The 22,439-nt window shown below is 48.0% G+C and overlaps 1 protein-coding gene across 1 annotated transcript; it reads left to right on the top strand.

Moving 5' to 3' along the window:
- Positions 1-4,249: 4,249 nt before the first annotated feature.
- Positions 4,250-16,873, top strand: LSG1 (large 60S subunit nuclear export GTPase 1). The gene is made up of 14 exons (XM_061452817.1): positions 4,250-4,400; positions 4,480-4,597; positions 4,826-4,946; positions 5,528-5,614; positions 6,465-6,551; positions 7,888-7,948; positions 8,675-8,851; positions 10,089-10,517; positions 10,822-10,923; positions 12,526-12,658; positions 12,968-13,102; positions 13,723-13,802; positions 14,464-14,637; positions 15,975-16,873. Exons 1-14 carry the CDS (start codon positions 4,320-4,322, stop codon positions 16,152-16,154), a joined length of 1,965 nt encoding a protein of 654 aa, XP_061308801.1. The 5' UTR covers positions 4,250-4,319; the 3' UTR covers positions 16,155-16,873.
- The last annotated feature ends 5,566 nt before the right edge of the window (positions 16,874-22,439 follow it).

Here is a 22,439-nt window from a genome sequence, read left to right as displayed (position 1 = left end):
TCTGCCAGCCACCGTGTGCTGGTGGGGTTTCTGGGGTGATGGTGCAGTGGTGTGAGGACTGTGGGGAGTCCATGTGGTGATGCCTTGGATCCCCCTGTGTGCACTGAGAGCGATGCCGGTGCAGCTTAGGGTGCCGCAGCCCAGTGGCAGCGCCAGGGTCGCCAGGGCCATGGCAGTGGTGGCACACCTCCACCACGGTTGTTTTTCAGCTGCTGCAGGCGGCACACCCGCTTCCTGCACAGGCGGCCCCGGCGCTTCCTGCGCCCACAGCTATAATTAGAAGGGCAGCCGGCAGCCAGGGGCACAGAGCTCTCCTCCCACAGGGGTCACGGCACCCGCGGGGGTGCTTGCTGGGACGGTGGGGCTGTGCCTCTGCCCGTCCTCCCGCCATGCTGCCAGCCAGTGCGTGCAGAGGTGGTGTCGGGGCGGCATCTTCCGCTCGAAGCCCCATACTAGGGACTACCACCATGGGGCCATCCCTGCCTGTGTGGAGGGGAAGATAGAGCAGGCAGCGGTGGGCAGCAGGGTGAGCCTGCCCAGGCAAAGCCAACACAAAGGGAGCTGGAGAAATCCCCTGACAGATCCTGCCCGTCACTTTGCACTGTCGAAGATGTAGGCAGCTCTTTCTAATTAATCTTCCCTCACCCTGTCAGGCAGGGAAGGGATTTTTATCTTTAGCAGAGTCTAAAACACTTGCTCGAGGGCTCTAGCAGGATTTGTGCTTTGTCAGGGCTCAGCCTGGGCCACACTTCAGAGCTTCCCCAGGGTGCTGCTCTTTCTAGAGGGGACCAAGGCCTTCACCAGCAGCTTGCAGAGCAGGTTCCCCCTTTTCTTACTGTGCTGGCATGCTTCTGATTAAGGCTGGAAAGAAGGGGGTTCAAGCAGCTGCAGTTGTGCACAGAGCAAACTTGTCTTTGTGTTCTTGCAGGGGTGATTTGGGGGGGTTCTTAATGGGTCTGCTTGTCAGGCTGAGGCTGGCAGTACCACTGAATCAAGCAAGCATTGTGAGCCTACATGAATAATGAATAGCCATCACATGAATATTTCAGAGACACAGCCCTGAGATCTCCCAGAGCTGCCTTAGAGGAAAATGGAGCAAAAGTTGTCCAGAAAGAACAATGTTTCCTTTAGGCAAGAATGCACTGGTGTAGTTGGCTTTTAGAAAAGAGCTGCTGCTGCTAAATAATCCTCAGGATTTGCATCAAGAACTGGAACAGTGGTTTGGCTTGAAGGCAGAAGAGGCTGGGAGGGAAGCCAGGCCTTTTGACACAAGTCAGTGCTTATAGTGTGCAAGAAGGACAGCAGATTTTACTTCATTTACGCAATGGTTTTGTGAGAAGTCCTGAAGCTATGGCTACCCTCCAAACAGCCGGCAGCGTTGAGCACTCAGTTAACAGTCTTCAATGGAGAAGCAAGAGGTTCGGTGATGCACAGGTGGTGCTTGCTGTCCCAGGACAGCGTTGCACTCCATCCTGAGCACTGCTGTCAAAGACCTGAGTTGTAAAAGCGAGGCCCAACAGCGAAAATAGTCTTCACTTTGCAGCTGCTTCATTATATGGAAGTGGGCTGCAAATTAACAGGTTTACTGGACTTCTCAGCAGCATGCCCCTCTCCTCTGTGTTCTCCTTGGCTGTCTGTGCTCTTGGCAGGTACGCACAGGTGCCAAGCTGCCTTTTAATTATCTTGTGACATCATTTATCTTGATGTGGCCCTTTTCACTGCGTGCAATTAATCCACACATAAATGTCTTCTAGAAGAAGCAGGTTGTCGTATTTAGGTAAAACCAGAAGAAGCCTGTCTTGCTGAGGTAGGCACAGCAGAGCATTAAGACTGGGATGAGAAACATGGCAGTTAGAAATAGACAGTTAAGACTAGCTGAGGCTCTGATGTCTCTGTCACTGGGATCACCCAATCTGTACCTCCTTCATCACTTCTCTGCTCTAAGTGATCCTCACTGTGCTGCTGCTATCAGTGTACGGAAATAATTCCTTAGTGTTTATGGAGAGCTCAGAAATGTTTCTGTTGCAAGAATGAGGGAAATCTGGGCATTTCTTCATCAGCTCCCACAAAGGTGGCAGGAGATATCTGCAGTGACTGTCTCTGGAGCGCTTCAGTCTGGAAATGGGGAATGGTGTGGGAAAAAGGGCAACGTGTGGGAAAAACATTCCAATGAAAATGCACACATCTTTGCTCTTCAGGTTACCTTCAAACTTCACTGCCCCAGGATGCACAGAGGGTTGCAGGCCATGAAGCAAGCCTGAGCCTCCTTTTCTCACCACACCAGCACTTCTGCCTGCCTCTGTGTGTCTCTGTTTCCAGTTTATGCCGCTGTCTGTGGCTGCCCATGTCCCATGGAGGTGCATCAAGCCCCGCAATCCATACCAGTGGCTGTGTCACCAGCCAAGAACCCTGGCGGTACCGAGGCCGTGCTGCCAGGGCTGTGCTGATGGGATTATTGAACCATTTTGCCCCTGGTTGGACAGCCTGGAAACAGCACTGCGTGTGCCTTGGCTGTGGAGTTAGAAGTGCTGCCAGACCCAAGGCATGGGGAAAGGCCGGACTGGCTGGCTGCTCTGGTTGATGATTATGCAGTGTAGAAGGAAGGTAACTTTTAACTGAAGTACAAAAGAAATACAATAATGAGCACTTACGTTACTGCTTCAGTGCCCACATAAAGACCTGAAATGGTTTCATTAAAGATGACTTGATTAAAAATGAATTTACTAAATCACTGCATGCTGTCTGCAGCCCACCAGCCTTTCACTGAAGTACCTTATGTAAATGAAAAGGTGAATATTGAGTCCCCTTTCATCTGTCTCATTTGCCTTTAGGAAGCAAAGGAGGGACTGGGCCAGGCTGGCAGTGGTGGCAGAGCCAGGGATGAACATGGCAAGGGTTCAGATGTACGTGGGAAATTCATGCTGTATGGTTGCTGGCTTTGAAAATGAGAAGAAAGGAAGAACTTTGTCTTCTTACTGAGCATTTATCATAGGGAGGCATCACGTATTGCTGAGCATGAGAAAATACCACTCCTGCCCATAGGGTGTTGCACACTGCCATGCTGCTGGTGGACAATACCTGAAGTTAAGCTTTGCCTGCCTGTGTAGGTAGTACCTGTGTTTTCCAAGTATTAGCCAGGTTATTCTCCAGTTACAACTGACACACAGTACTGAGTTAGTCAAAAATGTCTGGCCTTAACCCAGCATTGATAAAAGAGAAATGGTTCATAGATCAGTTCACTGTGCATGAAGAGGTCAAGTTGTTTATTAATTTAACCTTCTCTCTCTTCTTGACCCAGACTGGCCGCAGTGGCTGCTGCCAAATCCCATTTGATGGTTCCCTGGCTGGGCAAGCAATGTTCTCCATCCTGCAGAGATGCCCAGACTCTGGCCAAATTTTGGCAGCTACCTCATGGCATCTGAGGTACATTGCTACATCTCGACATCCAAGATCCCTCTTTGTCACCATCATTCCTCATATGCAGTGTTTGGTGTGCTGGGGATGGAGATCCTGCGTGGGGCTAGGTGTATTACAAGGTACAGGGACAACCTTGGCCCTGGAGCTTGCCACTTTCCCTGGAGGGACACACAGAACCTCTGCCCCTATTGCCTGCTGCCGGGACAGGGTTTCACATGTCTCACTGCCAGCACTGTTTGCTTCCCAGGGATAGTATCTGTGCCAGGCCAAACTGGTGAGTGAAACCGGCCCCTGTAGCCATCGGTGCTGCTGTGGGCTCTGCCAGGGCTCACATCCCTGTGTGTTGTCCCTCTGTCAGGGCTCCTTGCTACTAGTAGTGCAGGGCTCGAGGTGTTGTGTTCAAATGTGCCCCGGGTTTTATTAGTGCTGTGTGTTAATGGTGGGGTGGTGGCTCCTAAGGGAGTGAGAGGGTTGGAGATGGGTGTCAGAGAGGCATGTCTCCGTGCTGAGCAACATGGGATGGATGGATGGATGGATGGATGGATGGATGGATGGATGGATGGATGGATGGATAGATGGGGATGGGTGGGTTGGTGGATGGATGGATGGATGGAGAGGCAGGGCAGTGTGGGGATGGTCGGAGGGATGCGCAGGGGTGCTGGTGGAGGGGCGTGCGGCCGTGTGCCGGTGGTTGGGATGGACCGGCGCAGCGCCACGTTGAGCAAGGACGCCCCGGGGGCCGGTCAGTGGGCGGTGGTGCCGGTGCCGTGGCGCCGCCCGGCGGCTGGCGCAGGGAGCACGGGGCCGTCCCGGAACGCGGCTGCCTGGAACGCTGTTCCGCGGGAGGCGGGGCGCGGCGGAGGAGCCCGGCGGGGACCGGAACTTCCGTCTCCGGCGGCGGCATGGGCAAGAAACGGAGCGTGGGTCTTGGCCGTTCCCTGCAGCGGCAGCGCGGGTTGGAACGCCGCGGCGCCTCCTCATGGGTAGGGCGGGGAGGATGGGGGTCGGGCGCGGCGGGGGACCAGGAGGCCCGGGGCTGACTTCGGCGTCTTGTCCCGGCAGCTACACGCCAGCGAGGTGTGCGGTGAGCGCGGCCCGGACCTGCGGTCGGCTCCCGAGCAGAGCCCGCTGGAGGAGTTCTTGGCCACGGCCGAGCTGGCCGGCACCCGCTTCGTGGCCGGTGAGGAGCCGGACCGGGTCCTGGGCAGCGGGGGGGGTACTTTGGGGCTGGGGCAGAGATCCAGGAGCTGGGAAGGGGAACCCGGGGATGGGGAGTGGGAGCATGGCTGGGGTTGGGGCTGGCAACGGGGTTGTCGGGGTGGGGGATGGGGTCCTGAGCCCGGGCTGAGGGGTGGCGGGCAGGGATGGGGACAGCTGCCTTTGGATAATTGTCTGTCCCTTCCTGCAGAGCGTCTGAACATCCAGATCGTGTCTGCCCAGAGCCGCAATGGCCTGCTCACGGCACAGGAGGCTCAGCACGTCCGGCAGCTGCATGAGGAGAACCAGCAGTTCCTGCGCATCCCGCGGAGGTGAGTCCCGTGGGGCTGGGCCTGGATCCCCTTCTGCTGAGTGGGTTCAGTCGCACAGTGCCTGCGAGCATGTGGACAGTGCGCAGCTTTGCCAGTACCCTGTTTTTGGGGAAGCCACTGCCTAACCTGCATGAGCCTGCTGTAACCTGAAGCGCGGGTGCCTGCGTGCCCTGTGGATGCTGCCAGCAGTAGGCTGTCTGTCCTGATTGTGTGGGTTTTCTGTGCAGAGCCTCGCACTTTTGGAGCTGGTGCAACCAGGCCACCTAGTAAACCTTTCCAGAGCTCTGTGTATGCTAGGCAGAGAGGTGCATCTTCCATCTTAAATGCTTTGAAAATCTTAGCTTGAAAAAGCAGCTTTGTGAGATCTGGTGTGCGTAGGGTAGTGTCTTAACAGCTAGTGATGTTTAGAAGGAACAAGTTTAAAAGGTGTACTTAAAGCTGCTAAAGCAAATGCACTGCATCTGAGCTCTAACCATCTCAGCATAGCTGAATGTGTGGTGCCTGCATTCTTTATAGATGTTTCCAGCAGTGAAACTGGTGTAACTGTTACTTCTGACCACTCCAAAATATGCTTGTTACAGGCCACGCTGGGATCAGAGAACCAGTGCAGAGGCCTTGCAGCAAGCTGAGAGGGAGAGCTTTCTCGAATGGAGGCGACAGCTTGCCCAGTGAGTATGCTGCTTGTGTCTGCCTAAGTAGCTGGCATTTGGAGACACGGGAAGCAGTGGCTTGTACTTATCCTTGCTAGGCCAGTAGTTAATTCATCAGTAGTTCACTGTACTTCTTCAGAAAGGCTGGAAATCCTAGCCACAGCCCAGACATATATTTGTGGTGAGCTCTGCAAAGCTCTTGTGTGTGCATGTTCTTACACTGTTTACAGTTACAGTTCTTCAGGGTGGAGTGTGATGTTCTGCTTTTGCCTGTGCAGTGGGGTAGTGGTGAATGTGTCCTCTAAGAGCAACAGTGCTGCTCTTAATAGGGTGCAGTGCTGCCAGCCCGTGCCAGCTTGTGCTGGTCCTGGAGAATTAGATGGTATCTGCTCACACCCTGTGAGCAAACCTACTCTTGTCCTGAGTAGAGTTGTTCAGCTGGTGGTAACAGCAGCTCAAGGGTTGCATAGAGCCATTTCAGGTACCATCCCCAGATTTTCCAGGTGATATTCGATTGAACTGCTGACATTTGGGATACCTTCTCTGTTTTATTATTGTGGCTCTGACATTCCATGGGCAAACTTTTGATGAGTTTTTGTTCTTTCCATAAATTACCACTTCTCCTTTGGCATGATGAGGAGCCATTGTGTCACTGCTGAACCAGTGTCACTGACTGCAGTTTACCTAGGTGCTAATCTGTTTGCAAAACTGGCAGAAATAGTACCTATATATGAGTCTGATTTGACTCCTGAAACTAAACTATGAACTATCCTTGAAACTAAAAGCTTCTGGATATAGGAAAGAACTGGTGGTGTGCTTATTGCCTGACATGGGCCAAATAGGATGTCTTTTCTCTGTTTTACCTTAGCCTTGAGGAAGAAAAAAAGTTAATTCTAACCCCATTTGAACGCAACTTGGAATTTTGGCGTCAGCTTTGGAGAGTCATTGAAAGAAGGTAAAGTATATCTCTCTCTGCTTTTTAAAAGTGGTGTTTAATGTGTTTCCCTGAATTAAAGCTTCTGAGTCAAACTTCAGGTGTCTGAGCCCAGGAAGAGCAATTACAGTCAGTAACATTTTTCTATCGGCACTGAAGTGATTTTGTTTTAAAGTGATCACAAAGTGATGTGAAGAAGGGTGGCTGCTTAGTGGCTCATGTTTGCCCTCAGCACTGTGATTCTGCAGGCGGTTCGCTGGAGTCTGTGATGGTTCTTCAGATGCTGCTGCTCTTGGCCTCTTCTGAGAATGTGTCTTTGAGGTCTTCAGCCAAGTTAACCCTTTCCCCTCTTTGTCAGCCACACAGCTGCAGCCTAACGTCTAGGGACAGGTGGCAAAGGAGATCAACTAAAGTAATGTTAAGAAAGAAGGAGCCTTTTCGTCCTTGGCTTCTTGCCATACAGAAAAATTGCAGCAGTGCACAAAAGGCAAAAGCCTGTCATATCACAGAAGTAGCTTTGTTTGCTCTGCAGACCTATAATAAAATAAGAGTGCTATCTGCTTTGTTAATCCAACTGGGGCATTTAATTTCGCTAGTAATTAAGTTTGAGATCATCTCATCTGATTTTCCTAAAATTGAAAAATACTTCACCAGTGAGGTCATGGTAAGCTGGTCCTTTCACAGAGGTGGCTTTGTACTGGGTGCTGCTGGGCCTTTGGCTGGTACAGAGCTGGGTCAGGAGCATCCACTATAGGGTATCGTTATGTGCAGTGTGTATATTGTGTGTTTAGAGGGAGCTGGAATATGTTATTAGTGCCTTTCTGCTCTTGTTGAAGCTTTTTATTTTGTGTAGAGTGAGAATGTTGTCTCAGAATCAAACAAAAGTTTTCCAGTCTTTCACCTTGCCAGATAATTTGATCTGTTGTCAGCCTTTTCTTGTGTTTGCTTCAGATGAGCTCCCAGGAGTGTGACTCAGTAACTTCTCAATATCTCATCTCACTACCATGGTGTCAGCTTTCTCTCATGTTCATCTTGGAATTTCTGTAACTGTTCAGTACCTCTTTGTACCAATGTGGCTTATTAAATTGCTCCCTTGGGAATGTATTGATTTTATATTTATTTATTTTATTTTTTATATGTAATCAACTGCCTAGTGAGGCTTGAAATTCTTTCGTTCACCCCGTGATGTTCTGAAGCTGTCCTGAGTTAGCAGAAATCACTGTCAAAGAAAATAGAATGAGCATGTGGCAACCAACATTATCTGCCTGGAGACTTCTAGTGGAAGTGCCTGTAGTTAAACTACTCTTTTTTTCAAAAGGAGGGGAAAAGTTTATATGGCTTTCTTTTATTTTTGCAGTGATATTGTAGTCCAGATAGTAGATGCCAGAAACCCCCTTCTGTTTAGATGCCAAGATCTGGTAAGTAAATCACTTTCTTGAATATTGTCTTCATTTTATTTCTTATAGTTTGTGTGATTTTTTTTTTTTGTTTAATACATTCATCCACGTTGAAGCTGTTCTTCTGTTGTGCCTAACTGGATGTCTTATTTATTTATGCAAGTATTCTGGCATCAAATTATATTTCTTCAGTGTTTTTTTGATATTTCACATGGAGTGTTCAGGATTTAGAGGGAGTTCTGCAGATACTAAATTGCAGATATTACTTTGCCTCTCATTACTCACTAGATGTGTCCACGCTTAAAGGAACTGTCCTATTTAAAAGCATGGTGGAATAAAAATGGGTAAGGATTACTGCTCTGAAATTGGAGAATCAGTAATTATTGAAGTGACAACTTTGTAGTAATTAGAACACTGTGCATCAGTGAGTTAACGAAATTGCTCAAATAATTGATCTCAGGAGTTCCTACTGTGAGGTGCTGATTAATATCTTGTCATAGCTCTAAGCAGACAAGGTGTTGGCACAGGTGGCCAGAAACAGCCTCTATTGCTGTAGTTCCATGCTCTGATTTGTTCTTGTAAGCTGTCTGCTCAACAACAGCTCCATCTAGCCCAGGGTACAGTAAGCTTAGCTGTCAACTGGTGTGGAGCTGGATGGTGTAGCTTGCCTTGCTACTCTTATATCACCTTAGGGGGAGGAGGAGTCTAAACCAGAGTACGAACTGATCTTTCTCTTGTTTTCTTCAGGAAAGTTATGTTAAGGAAGTCAGCGATGACAAGGAGAACATGATCCTGATAAACAAAGCAGATTTGCTGAGTGAGGAGCAGCGGGCTGCCTGGGCACAGTTCTTTGAGAAAGAGGGTGTTAAGGTGGTGTTCTGGTCAGCTTTGGCAGAGTGCAAACGGCTGTCTGGAGAAGAAAAGGTACTCTGGGTGACCAGTTCAAACTGGGTGTGTGCTGACTCCCTCTGATAACTTCCTTTGCAGTTATGCTTGTGATATACCTGATTACCTTTCTAGGAAAGTCACAGCCCTTATCTCAGGGAAGCATTATTGTAAGGACCTGGCTATAAACAGTAATATAATGATTGATTCAGACCAAAAGTGAGTACAGTAAAATAGTGAACAAAATGGTACACCCTTTGGTCACTGTAGTGCTTACGATTTCTCTCTCAAGGTTTATGACTGAATAAGTAATGCTGAACTAAATGTAACTGTTCCTTGAGGTTGCTGCTGAATAGCTACAGAAACATGCCTTGTAGATCTGTTTGCAAACCCTTGACTTGTTGAAAGAACTGGAATCCTTTGCAAGAGGGATGCTGTGAGGAATGTATCTGCACACAGGATCTTTCTCTCCCAGGGAGAGGAGGTGTTTCCTAGAGAGCCTAAAATACTTGATGGCCTTTCTTTGCCCACTGGAACAAACTGTTGCTGCCCCAAGTTAACATGTTACCAATATATGCCACTTTCAGGTTTTGGTTACAGCCATTGCTACTCGGCTATAGAATATCCTATATCTCCCTCCAGAAATAACTAGTCTGTTCAGCTGGTTTACAGCCCTTGGATAAAATCTTGTTACAGGTTGATTCAAAGTGTTGGTTGTGCTTTCTTTTTCAGAAAGAAAAGTCAAAATACTATTGTTATGAAAAGGTCTTTCTTTTTGAATGTGAACTGTTTGCAATTTTCAGGGAAGAAATATGAAGAGTTAGACTGAAAAAGCTTGAAATCATTTTAATGAAATGTTTAGACCTGAAAAAAAATGACTTTGTGTTCTGATATTTCAGAAAAAAATTGTATTAATTCCTCTTACTGAGAACATTGGATAATTTAAAAAAACTATTTGCTGTGCTCTGCTGCTGCTGTGTGTATGGGTATTGTGGGTGTGCATGCATTCAGTTGTGCTTCTGGAGAGAAACCCCTAACAACTTCACAATGAAGCTAACAGTCTCTCTTAGCATACTTTCGTCATTCCACTCAAACAGGCTAATTGTTTTTATGTCTTACTTAATATCCCTAAAAAAATTCTGTGATTTAAGTAGTGAATTGTCAGTCCTTGGGATCTGGCTGATGGAAACACAATGGACTGTGCTGCAGCGGTTGCAGTCAGCAGCAAGACTTAGCATTGTCTTTGCATTTCACCTGTGAAATACTATTCACATAGGAACTAAATGCTGAAGATGTAGCAGAAGACCTGAGTGATTCTGAGGATGAAGGCTCCATTCAAGAAAAAGGTGAAACAGAACAAGATAGTGCAGAAAGTACATCCCCAGGCAACTCTTTGCAAACTGTAAACCAAGTTCTGGTTAGTGATGATGACAGTAGTGGTGAATATGAGGACTGTGAAGATGATGATGAGGAGGAGGACTGGAAAACCTGTTCTGAAGATGAAGGTGGGGACAAAGTAAATGCTATTGCTCCAGAGAGTATGGAAAACAGGACTGATGGTGCTGAAGTGCAGCATATAGTGCAGGAGCAGAACAAGAACATCAGGAACTTCAGCCATCTGGTGCAGAGAAATGAGCTGCTGGAGATATTCAAAACCATGCACAATGGACCAAGGGTGAAGGATAGAGAAGTAAATGTTGGGCTGGTGAGTTGGACTTTGTGCTTAAATGGAACTTACTTAATATAAATTTTAATTCCATATGCCTTCCATGGGAAAAATTCATCCTGTAGCTTGGCTTCCTGTAAGGGTAAAAAGATTAGCAAGCACAAATTACTAAGAGTTTTGTACAAAGTTTAATTCTGAAGTTCTTAAAGCTCAGTGTTCCCCACTGCTTGCCTTACATTTTTTAGTATGTTTTATTAAAGTACTTTTGTGTCAGAGCTCTGCCAGTCTTCTGGCATTGCCCTGCCTGATGTCACTGTTACCATTCCACTTCTTTATTGTCTAGGTGGGTTACCCTAATGTTGGCAAAAGTTCAACCATCAACACAATCCTTGGAAATAAGAAGGTGTCAGTGTCTGCTACACCAGGTCATACAAAACACTTTCAGGTATTGCTAACAAAGAGCATTGAATTTCTTATTACTTCTTTTTTCCCCAGTGGAAGAGAGCTTCATTATGAATTAGTTGCAACCATGTGCACTCACTGAGAACCCTGTTTGCCAACTTGAACTCTGCCAAGCAGAGTAAGTTGGAGAGGGGTGGGCTTGATGTATATGGTTTTGGAATTTTAGTTCTTGCTTCCAAACTCTTGCTACAGTCTGAGAGTTGCTCTTGAAAGCTGCTCTGCAATGGGAAGTATATCCCATCTCCTGATTTTATTTAGGTAGTTTAGCTCTTTTTTTTTCAACACCACCTCTGAAAAGTGAATGCTCCTCTGCATAGCTTAAGGTCAAGCTTTCAGACTGTCCTCCTTGTCCAGTCATTGCTGTGAGTAAGTGTAGTTATGCTGCTTTTTTTCATATTGATCAAATTTAATTTTGAGATGGCAACTCCAGTGCTATAATGAGCATTGTGGGATTTGTACTTGTGCAATTTCCTACATGTTTCAAAAGGTCTAAAGGTTTCTGGAGTGCTTTCTTCTCTCCCATCAGATTGGAGAGCTGAAGATCTTGCTGCCCCCATCTGGACACCTTATTTATGAACTTTGGAAGTGCTGCTGTCCTCCACATCAGATTTCTTAAACAGGGGAAGTTCAGGTCGGATATAAGGAAGAAGTTCTTTACTGTGAGGGTGATGAGGCACTGGAAGAGGTTGGCCAGAGAAGTGGTTGTCCTGGGTTCAGCAGTAGCACTAATTTTTCTCCTTCTTGGTAGCTGGTGCAGTGCTGGTTTTTTGACTTTCAGCCTGGGAACAGTGCTGATAACACCAATGTTTTTAGTTGCTGCTCGGTAATGTTTACTCTGACCAAGGACTTTCTGAATCTCATGCTCTGCCAGGGAGGAGGGGAAGCCAGGAGGAAGCAGAGACAGGACACCTGACCCAAACTAGCCAAAGGGGTATTCCATACCACAGCACATCATGCCCAGTATATAAACTGGGGGCGTTACCTGGAAGGCTCAGGTTGCTGCTCAGGTTGGGGTGGGTATCGGTCGGTGGGTGGTGAGCGGTTGTACTCTCTTCCCATGTTATTTCCCTTATTATTGATGGTAGCAGCAGTGGTTTGTGTTATACCTTAGTTACTGGACTGTTCTTATGTCAGCCTGTGGAGTTACATTCTTTTGATTCTCCTCCCCATCCCTCTGGCAGCCGGGGGAAGAAGAAGGAGGGGGAAGTAAGCAAGCAGCTGCGTGGTTATGAGTTAACTGGCTGGGCCTAAACCACAAGAGTGGTAGATGCTCTATCCCTGGCAGTCTTCAAGGCTAGGTTGGACAGAGCCTTGGGCGACATGGTTTAGTGTGAGGTCTCCCTGCCCATTGCATGGGGGTTGGAAGTAGATGATCTTAAAGTCCTTTCCAACCCTAATCATTCTATGATTCTATTATTTCCTTAATTCAGTGGCTGAGGCCAGCAGGGCAGATATCTGTGTTAGTAGAATTTCTGCTTATTTGTGTTTGCATCCATGTTTCTTCTGTGCATTTGACTTTTTTGTTACTTTTTCCTCCATGGACACTGACTTGCTTTGGTGAACTAATTGGTTATTTATTGTGTAGACTCTATATGTGGAACCTGGCCTGTGTCTTTGTGATTGCCCTGGTCTGGTGATGCCATCTTTCATCTCTACCAAGGCAGAAATGATTTGTTCTGGAATTCTGCCTATAGATCAGATGATGGACCATGTCCCACCTGTTTCTCTAATATCCTTTATGTGGGTTTGTGAGAGTGTCTGCAAGCGCTGGATCTGGAGTATGCAATTTAGCATGTTCCAGCCCTGCTAGGGGCACACATGCTCATGTGTTGAGGGTGGTGGGGACACACATTGGATAAAACAGCCCTGTGGTGGTGGTGTTTCACCATTTCAAGTTTGTCTTGTCAGACTGACATTGTTGTTCTGGTTTGCAGCAAAACCTGAAAGTCATTCTTCATGTATGCTCTTGGAATGACTGGGGCAAGATTATTTGTGTAGCTGAAAATCAACCAGGTGGTTTCCTTCACTAGCTTATTACGTTTGCCAGCATATCCCACGAAACATTTTAGAAGCAACCTATGGAATAAATATCATAAGGCCAAGGGAAGATGAGGATCCAGATCGAAAGCCAACAGCTGAAGAGCTGCTAACAGCGTATGGATGTGAGTGATGATCCCTTCAAAGCCTATTGCCTATGCTGCATGCATGGTCCTTAGAACTATTTAAAGTTAGGCCCAACTCAGATTTGTCGCACATTGAATGCAAGTCCCCATTAAGACTTGCCCTCCTCTTGGGAAGGACCTTTGGTAACAGCTGATCTTACGTGTTTGTTTCAGTGGTGCTTTGCCAGTTTTGTCAGACAGATGATGCGATTGTGTTGAGGATGTTGAAGTGCCCTGCCAGCCTAGGCAGTGTGGTGCTCTCATCCTTTTAGATACCTTTTATCAACTCTGTCTTGAATTAGATTTTGAAGAATACAGTGAAGGACTATCTCCCTTGTTTGATTCTCTGAGGCAGTCAATCTTTTCTGGCCTTAAAAACTGAGCTGTAGAGAGATTTCAGGTTAGGATGCTTCTGCAGTACCTCTACAGTCAGCAGGTTCTCTTTTTTTGCCTGCTTTCCTCAACAGAAGCTTCTTTCTAATGGGTTTTGCGGGTTTTGTTTTTTTTTTTGGTGAGTTGTTTTTGAGAAAGGATACAAATATGCAGTTAGGCAGCAGAGAACAACATTGCTAATTCTCTGGTTGTACTGACACAGAGTGTACTTTGGATTTGGTTTACAGATATGAGAGGCTTTATGACAGCTCATGGACAGCCAGACCAGCCAAGATCAGCTCGATATGTGTTAAAAGACTATGTCAGTGTAAGTGCTTTCTGCATCTGGGTTTTCTCTCCTCCTAAGAGTTGAATTGAAGGTTTCACTAGAGCCTGAGGAGCACAGTAAAATTAATTCTATTTCTCTGAATAAAATCACCATATATCAAAATATTCTTTAAATTGGGCTATCTTTATGTTTTAAAAGAATAAATGGAACTTTTTGAGCTGCTTAATATTAAAAAGATGATTGCTTAAAAATATGGTGCCAGCTAAATAAATTGTGCCTCTAAAACAGGCAGGAGATATTCAGGAAATCCATATTGTATAGTTGGACCTGTGTTTGGCACTAAGGACTGTGGTGTTGTAATGCTGCATGCTTCTGCAGCACCTCTTAGCAACTTTTTGTTGGGTATTTCTTAATAGGAGCCTCCAGTACTCCTCAGAGTTTTGCACTATACTGTTTGTAGCTGGACATTGCAGCTGGAAATGGTGCTTTGAAGTAGAGGTGGAATGGTACTTTAACTTAGAAGTTGAGCCAGTTGTTGCCTGGAAGGAGAAATAAAGTGTACCGATAATCAGCTGGTGTGAGTGCCCGGACTTCCAGGGCCCTTCTTGGGTTTGGTGTTGTCTTCTTTCCTCTGTGTATCTCTGAGGTTTTTGTTGGGTTTTTTTTTTCTTGTAATAACTGTATCTCATTGCTTTCACAGGGGAAGCTGTTATATTGCCATCCACCTCCTGGCATTGACCCTAATGATTTTCAGCACCAGCATCAAAGGTGCCCAGAGAGCAGAACTGTGCAGGCCAATGGACAGGTGAAGCCTGAGAAGAATACCAAAGCAAAACAAATTGAAAATGTGGTAGATAAAACATTTTTCCACCAGGTAAATTCTGGAGGAGACTTATTCTAGTTCTTGCTGCAGCACTGGCATGCCATAGTTACTGGAAAACATATAGCTTTGAGGACGGAAGGGTGCTGGGTTGAGTTAAAGGTGTGTTATGCTGCCTGTAATTTCTACCCAAGACCTCTCTGTTGTTTTTATTATCCCCTAAGTGACTGGGAGTGTCTTGGGTGACTGAAAGATAGCTAATGAGGAACACATAGTTGATTTTTTTTTTTTAAAAGGTCAGCAGGGTGACAGCTGTCATCATGGGCCTGACATCGATCTTGAGCAAACAGGAGAGTGTCTGGAAGGAGACACAAGGAAGGAGGGTGGTGTGACACAGCAACCTAGCAGGAACATAGTTTTGGACTAACAGGTCCTTCAAACTAACTTTCCTTTCTTGAGATGACGCATTTAGGGGATGTGATAAGCTTCTTAAAGACAACTGATTTAGTACTATATGGTTGTTTTGGCTCAAAACCTTAAATTAGATGAAAAGAGCACAAACTGATGTAATTGAGAAATCTTGAAATGGAAAATGGGATTTATTTTTTTTTTTAACTTGTATGTTTTTTGTTAGGTCCACAGGGATCTGTTTTGCCTCTACACTACAGAAAAAATTGTTAGTGACTTGAAATGTCAAATCCAGAACTGATTAAGTCTATGTACCTGGCAGAGATCATAACAGGGTGTTTCATAGTGAGGAAGATGGGTCATAAGAAACATGATCCATTCTGTTTGGTTAGCTGGATATGAGCAGTATTTCTTTCAGCACAGCTAAAGACAGCCAAGCATTTTGAAATAAAGAATTCAGGCTCTCTTCAAAAAAACCCCAGGCGCTGTTTCAAAAACCATGGCCTGAAGAGAATTTTTCGAATTACCATACTCTGGCTGCCCAAAGTGCTGGCGTGAGCTGAGAACCACGACAGTGCTACCCACACTCCAGACTTCAAGCAAGTTATTTTAGTCTCTGGCTTTTCACACACACCAGATTTATTTGCAAAGCCAATTTGTTGTGTGCAAAGCAGAGACTGTGAGACTCAATCCTGGTGCCATAGCTCATGTCTGTCGGAGCTCAGTGTCTCGCCAATGCTCATGTGCTTGCAGCGGTAGACACTGAGGACTTGGCACAGTGAGGCGTAGCTGCAGACAAAACTGGAGCGTGTTGGCAGGCTTTAACTCAGCTGTGTTGATGTGACCTTTCCTGCAGCTCTGGAGGTGGGGCTGAGCAGGTCTTGATGGGTTTGAGCTTGTCTGTATCTGGTTTTATTAACGTGTCACAGTTCCGTGTGGTTAGGTATCTTCTCATGGTCACTGGTGATTGTCTTCTCTTCCAGGAAAACGTTCGTGCGCTTGTGAAAGGGGTCCGGGCTGCAATGGGATACCGGCCCAGCGGTGGCCTTTTGCCTGTGACTACATCCAATCCTGGGAATGTCGTAGGAAAGCCCTGGAAGAAACATGGAAACAGGAACAAGAAGGAGAAAATCCGCAGGATCACTAAGCACCTGGAGGCTTAGCTGTGGCACTGGTGTCTGGCCTTTCTAGGGCAGGCACTGTGCTGTATACAGGCCTGAACTGTGGCGGGTGAGAAAAGGATAAGTGGGCACTGATAGCTCACCTGCTATGGATTGTCCTGAGCAGGGGATGAGACTGGGCTCTGCTAGTTGAGCTCACCCCTTCTGAGGGCAAAAGAGACCTGGCTGTTAGTGTTATCTGGAAGCCAGCCCAGGTGTTTGCTTGCTGCTGAAACATCCTTTCAATGGGAGCAGATGGAACTGTGTGGGAATGTTTTTTCCTTCCTTAAAGGATGTATTTTTAAGCAGCTGGGATCAAGGCAAGACCTGTAAAACTGACTAAAATTTTGGAACACTGAATTTCAGTGAGTGATGTTTGTTACACTTTGTGGCACTGTTGCTGATTATTCTTTTGAAGCTTGTTGATTTGACAGAGTACTTCAATCTGGTGAAAAACACAGTAAAGGATCTCTATTGACCTCTTCCTTCTCTGCTATGCAAGCCCTATTCCATGCAATCCGGTACTGAAACCACTCCCTTTTTCCCATCTTAAAGCAGAGCATGGTATACCATGCAAGGAAAATGCTGCTTTTATGTCCTTCACACTGAGCTGGTGTCAGTTGTTTTTCTGTGTGACTTTCTGTTGGTATTTTAAAGCACAAGCTCTGTGTGGCCGGCCAACAATCTGGTGCTAATTTGTCCTTAAATATATTTGAGATTTTTACTTCCTATATGGTGTCATGTTCTGTTGCACTGACCTGGTCACAGAAATGTCATAACAGTATATTTTAACTGTCTCTGAAACTAATTAGTATTTGACTCTCAAAGGACTGTACTTACTTTGGGTCAGACTTAAGTGAGATTTACTCCTTGGTTACCCTGCTGAGAAAATGTGCACTTGGTGAGTGGTGTTCATTCCTAGTCCAGCACGCAGGGAGTAATAATAGGACTGGAAAGGCTCACAAAGACAAATCGTGCTTTGTTTTTAGGTAGTGGAGCAAGATAACAGATGATGCTGGTCTCTGATACTAAAAAAGGGATTGCTGTCTTGTAATTTTGTACTTTCCAGTCCATAAGTGTGGATGGAAAGATGAAAGCAACTGCTGAGCAAAGCCACAGCAGATGTGGGATGTGTGACCAAGCTGGTTTTGACTTTGTGACCCTTTGTGTGCTTGTACTGTGCAGCCAGTTTGCACTATGCATGTGGAGGGTTGGAAGGAACCTTAAAGCTCATCCAGTTCCAACCCCCCTGCTACAGGCAGGGACACCTTCCAATAGGCCAGGTTGCTCAAAACCCCAACCTACCTGGCCTTGAACACTGCCAGGGATGGAGCAGCCACAGCTTCTCTGGGCAACCTGTGTCAGTGCCTCAGCACCCTCACACTGAGCTCTCACCTTGGCTTCTGCTTCCCCTGAAGTCCCTACTCAAGCTCTTAATTACATCACTGGAGGGAAGATATTTCCCTGCCACCTGTACAGCTAAGGCATACTTATACTGAATGAATATGGTCATTGGTGTTTTAAGTCAGTTTACCATGGCAGAAAGTAGATTCGCAGGAGAGACTGTTTAATCTGGTTCTCCTGGGGAAGGTGATCTTTGCCTTTTTTCCTGAAGAGGTTGTGCCCTACCCAAATAGTCTCTGATCGGGCTTCCCCACCCACCTTGGAGAGACAGTTTCTGCCTTTGTCCCTTACAATACTTTAGGGGCCTGACTGCTCAGAAGTGCCCATTTCTTTTTGTCCTGTCCTGTGGGAAGCTATTACCTGTCAAACTGAAGTTGGGCTATCCTTTACTGAAGTACTAAAATATTTTTTCTGTTCTGCTTTTCTTCTTTCAAAGCATCTCGAATTCTTGGCTCATGTCACATGTACCTGAGTTTTCTTCTTTTGCATTCTCTGCCCCTTCCTGCCAGCTGGGTCTCCATGAATCTTCTTGCTGGAGAGGTTGTGTCCTGGTATAGACCCTTACAAATGTAGGGAGTTAACAAATCTCCAGGGCCTGAGATTTGAGACAACTCTGCTTGTTGCTTGCAGAAACCTTTGGCCACAAGACCTGCCAAACCACTTGCAGTGTGTGTGAGTGAATAGAGGATAATGTAAATACAACCGAGCAAATAATGTTTGCTCAGTTTTGTGAATTGTAAGCTGTTCCTTGCTGTGCTGAAGGACTCTTGCCTCAATAGGAGGAGGACCATAAGCAAGAGTTGTGGACCTAAAAGCTTGTTAATATCTTATGTTGCTACTGAGCAGTGGGCAAACAAGGTAATAGGTGAAGACCATGGTTAAATTAATGCTTTCCTCTGGTGGTTTGGTCTGTTGCTGAACAGCATCTGCCTTGCCCTACCCTTGCTGGGAAATGCCAGCTGGGCTGTGTTGACAGCCTAGTGCCTAGTGCGGTGCATAAGAGCAGCTGGCAGGCATGAGGCAATGTGAGGACTCTGGTGTTGTGAGGAGCCTGCACAAAGGAGACATTGTGCTGTGCCCTGGCCACCTGTTGAATGAGCTGCTCTGCTACTCCCACTGCTTTCTACAGAAGGCAAGTTCCATTTTTGAGTGCTGTTTACTTAAAAGTGCCTTGTGCATGTGGAGTGGGTGTGCAGGCTGCAACCAGCTCGTCTGTTCTTCAGGATCTGCAGCACTTGTGGCACCCCAGCAGTGTGCCTTCCTTATAGGGGGCTTTTCTTTCTAATGCAGACAGTTCTTTTCCTGGCTGATGCAGTTGCCTGCTGCACTGATATCTGCAGCAGAATCACAGAGTGGTTTGGGTTGGAAGTCCACCCTGCTTGGCAGGTGCCTGGGGATGGCTGGTGGCAGGTAGCTGTCCTGCATCCTGTGTAGCTTCCTGAACCACATCTGCAACACCTTTGGGGGGCTGCTTGCCAGCCAGCCTGACATCCAGGTGGGCACCCTGCCTCACCTCTGCGGTGGCCATGGGCCACACACCTGCCTGCTGCTCTGGGATGCTGGGCCCAGGGGGGACAGGGGGAGGTAGAGGATTTTGGCAGCCTGGCTCCAGATGGCATCGCTCTGCCCTGCTGCAGTGTGTACATTAAGACATCCACCCCACACAGTGACAGTCCTGCTGCTGCAGGCAGATCTAGAGTCCCATTTGGACAGGTCCATCCCAGAACAATGCACAGGACACTGCCAAGGCACACAGGATGCGCTGTAGAGCATGGAGGCTAGCTTGTCATATCAAGGCATAGGTTCACCATCACAGCATCTCTACATCTCACGTGTATGCCAGCCTTGCTTGCAGCCTGTTCATGGCTGCCCCTGAAAAGGCTGGAGCCAGAGTGAGCTCCAGGCTGTCTCAAGCTCACTCAAAGGTCTTTTTACTCTGAACTGTAGCTGATGTGGTCCTGCAGAGAAGCTGCTGTGAAAGGAATGGATTTTGCAGGAGTCCTCTTGGTGGTGTTACAGTGGCCCTTCTCTCTCTTTTTGTCTGCCTACTCATCAGTGGAGTTTTATTACCAGAAGAGGGGCAAGACTGGTACATTTTCAGAGTTTCTATGCTATTTTCTGATAGTCTTACTTTCTCCCAAGAGCTTTTCCCACTCAGGATGCTGCTGTTGGCTGAAAGAAGGTTTCAGTGCAGGTCATCCTGGTGCAACACTGGCCCCAGTTCTGCCCCCGAGGTTCAGAAGGCTGGAGCTGTCCTTCACACACAGGACTTGGCATTGCACATCAGAGCTGCTGCCTAGGCCACCCCTCTACTAGAAAATGCGTTTTGCAGTGCCTGTTTGGGGGGAGAGCAGTATTGTTTTACTCTGTCCCTGAAAATGGGAGCATCTCGTGTGAGCAAGTGAAGGGGATGCCAGGATGCACTCACTGACTTCTCTGCTGTGGGGTGCTGTGGCTCTTTAACACTGCAGCACTAGACAAGAGGCTCTTGCCCGTCACCCCGCTACGGAGCACGCTGTCAGGGTCGGGTGCGTCTGATTTTTTCCTGATGTCTCAGCTCAAAGACCTCTGGGACGATGACTGCAGCACGGGGCTGCCACGCGTGCATCCCTCCAGCTCTGCTGTCGCTGCCTGGTCCAAAACCACGTCGTTCCTTCGGAGGAGGATGAAATCCTGCCCTCCCGCCGTTAGGGGCCGGCCTTTCCAAGGCACTGGGAGAGCAGCCCTGCAGCTCAGGCGGCGCGGCACAGCTGGGTCCGGTCCCGTTCAGGGACCCCACCAGAGGTGAACCCCCTCCCCCCCCCCCCCCCCCCCGCACCCTACTCTGTGCACAGGAACGGGCTGTCCCCAGCCAGCCTGGCAAGAACGCGGTCGGGAGCATCACCCTGGGGGAAGAGCCCGTGCCCGGGTGAGTGAGGCGGGGCTCCAGGCCGGCTCAGGCTGCTTCTGTTGCAGTTGAGCAGCTCTCTCGTGGCTGTCCCGAAGCGCCAGTGCTTTAATGTAAGCAGCAAGCCCCACTATTCACAGCTTCTTCCCTGCTCCCGTGAGCCTGGCACCACTGCCTGGCACCAATAGGTTTCTCTACCTGCATGTCTGTGAGGAGCAGCACTGTGCTCTGTCACCCCCTCCATGCTGGATCTAGTCCAGCTTTTTTTTCCTGGGGTGGTTTTATTTATTTTTCTTTTTTCCATCTTTCTTTTGCAGCAAAAATATTGGGGAAAAGGATCATTGGGCTTCTGGGAGCAGCTCCCCAGGGTGCCCCAGAGTGTACCCTCTCAGAGACACATGCCTGAGGTGCCCAAGACATCTTGGGACATAAAGAGAGGTCATGGTGAGGACGAGAGGAAAAGAAACTGCTCCTGAGTCAGAAGAACTCTGCCCCAGTGTTTTCTCCTGCTGTGGCTGCGGGAAAAGGGCCTGTCCTACGGGTGGTGTCAGGGCAAAAAGACTGCACTTGCTGGGTGGAGCAGGCTTGGGTTGCCTTCCTGGGAATGTCCCACTCCCCAGTCCCATGTCACTCTGGAGTCAGCAGCTGAGGCAAAGAAACAGAAACATCATGTCCTGATGGGAAATTCCGTCAGGCCAGCCAGGCTTTTGCAGCCTGCACACAGCAAAAAGAAGCTGGAAGCCTCTGCAGAGCTCCTTTGTGTCGCTGACGCTGATGAACCAGCCTGAGCTTCATCTAGGGGTTTGCAGGGTTTTAGCAAGACCTGTCTCTGCTTAGTGACTCTCAGCACCAGCTCTGCTTATGGCACCTCAGGGGGATGCTCAGGAACCGTTGCTGTGGGATCCTAGGGAAAAGGGATTCTCCCTCTCTTAATGTACTCCATGTCTCACTTGATCACCACCCCATGTGCTCCTGAGCCCTGTCCTCATGTTGCCTGGGCAGGGAGGGAAGCACGTGAGAAAATGGAGCCCAATGTCATTCTGCTTTGAGCTTTGCTTGCGTTGCTGTGGAGAAAGGGAGAAACAAACACTTTCTGGTTTCAATTCCCCTTCAATTCAACAGCCAATTCCCCTTTCCCGTACAGGCGGTGCAGATCCTGAGCCCCCGTGGGAGCAGTGCCTGGAAGCAGTGCTGCCCACGGCTCCCTCACACCCAGCTGTGCCACTGCCTGCTCCTTGCTCTTTACAGTGGGACCCTGACGATGCAGTGGAGATAACCCAGCCCTGCTGCCCAGCCTTGCTCCATGCTGTGCCCAGGCACCTTCAGATCTGCTGCCCCTCCGAGCCACCCCGAGCACCCTCTCCCCCGACCAAGCAAACAGAAGGTGCTTCCTCAGGGCTGCCCTGGGACAGGTGATAAGCACTGGGGTGCCATGCCGTGCTGCCATGCCGTGTTGTGCCTGGAGCACTGCTGGATGGAGCAGTGACAACTTTCAGCATCTCTTTTCATCCTTGTTCTGCTGCAAAGGGATGTGGCAGTTCCCTTTCCCCCCCCGCTGCATCCCCCACTGCACTCCCTGGAATGGGGGTTGTGGGAGATATGCAGCCTTAAGGCTGGGTTTAAACCCAGCAGTTTCCTCTTTTGGTTGGGCTCCTGTTTTCCCCTGCACCGGGGGTTACAAGCCCTGCCCAGTCATGCTTTGTAAACTCTTGAAGCATGCTGCTCTGCCCAGCAAGGCAGGAGGTAGGGACAGTCCCCACTGTGGCTTCCTGCTGGTTGCTGCTATGCTTCCCGGTCATCCCCATCTGCTTAACACTAGCCAGACACCAGTGAGACAGACACCCATTAGGAAGGTTATAAATGTCTTAAGTGCTGCATGTGGGGGACTGACCCACTGCTCTTGGTCTGCCTGGCAGGTGCCTGCTGCTGTAAAGGAGAGTGCTGCCAATTCCTGTGCTGAGGAGACGAATTTCATACCCTGGGATGATTGCGTGCTT

Source organism: Pezoporus flaviventris, unplaced genomic scaffold (genome assembly GCF_033815535.1).
Source record: "Pezoporus flaviventris isolate CSIRO_AGI_PZ_B2104156 unplaced genomic scaffold, CSIRO_AGI_Pfla_v1 ptg000013l, whole genome shotgun sequence".
Taxonomy (NCBI): Eukaryota; Metazoa; Chordata; class Aves; order Psittaciformes; family Psittacidae; genus Pezoporus; species Pezoporus flaviventris.
The sequence above is the reverse complement of the archived record's forward strand: the minus strand, read 5'-3'. Positions and strand labels throughout refer to the sequence as shown.

Bases quoted from the DNA above. Each gene is read 5' to 3' on its own strand.
- LSG1 (XM_061452817.1), top strand. From the start codon at position 4,320: ATGGGCAAGAAACGGAGCGTGGGTCTTGGCCGTTCCCTGCAGCGGCAG. The intron at 7,949-8,674 runs GTAAGTAAATCA...TGTTTTCTTCAG, and splicing joins TGTTTAGATGCCAAGATCTG to GAAAGTTATGTTAAGGAAGT. The intron at 13,103-13,722 runs GTGAGTGATGAT...TTTGGTTTACAG, and splicing joins GCTGCTAACAGCGTATGGAT to ATATGAGAGGCTTTATGACA.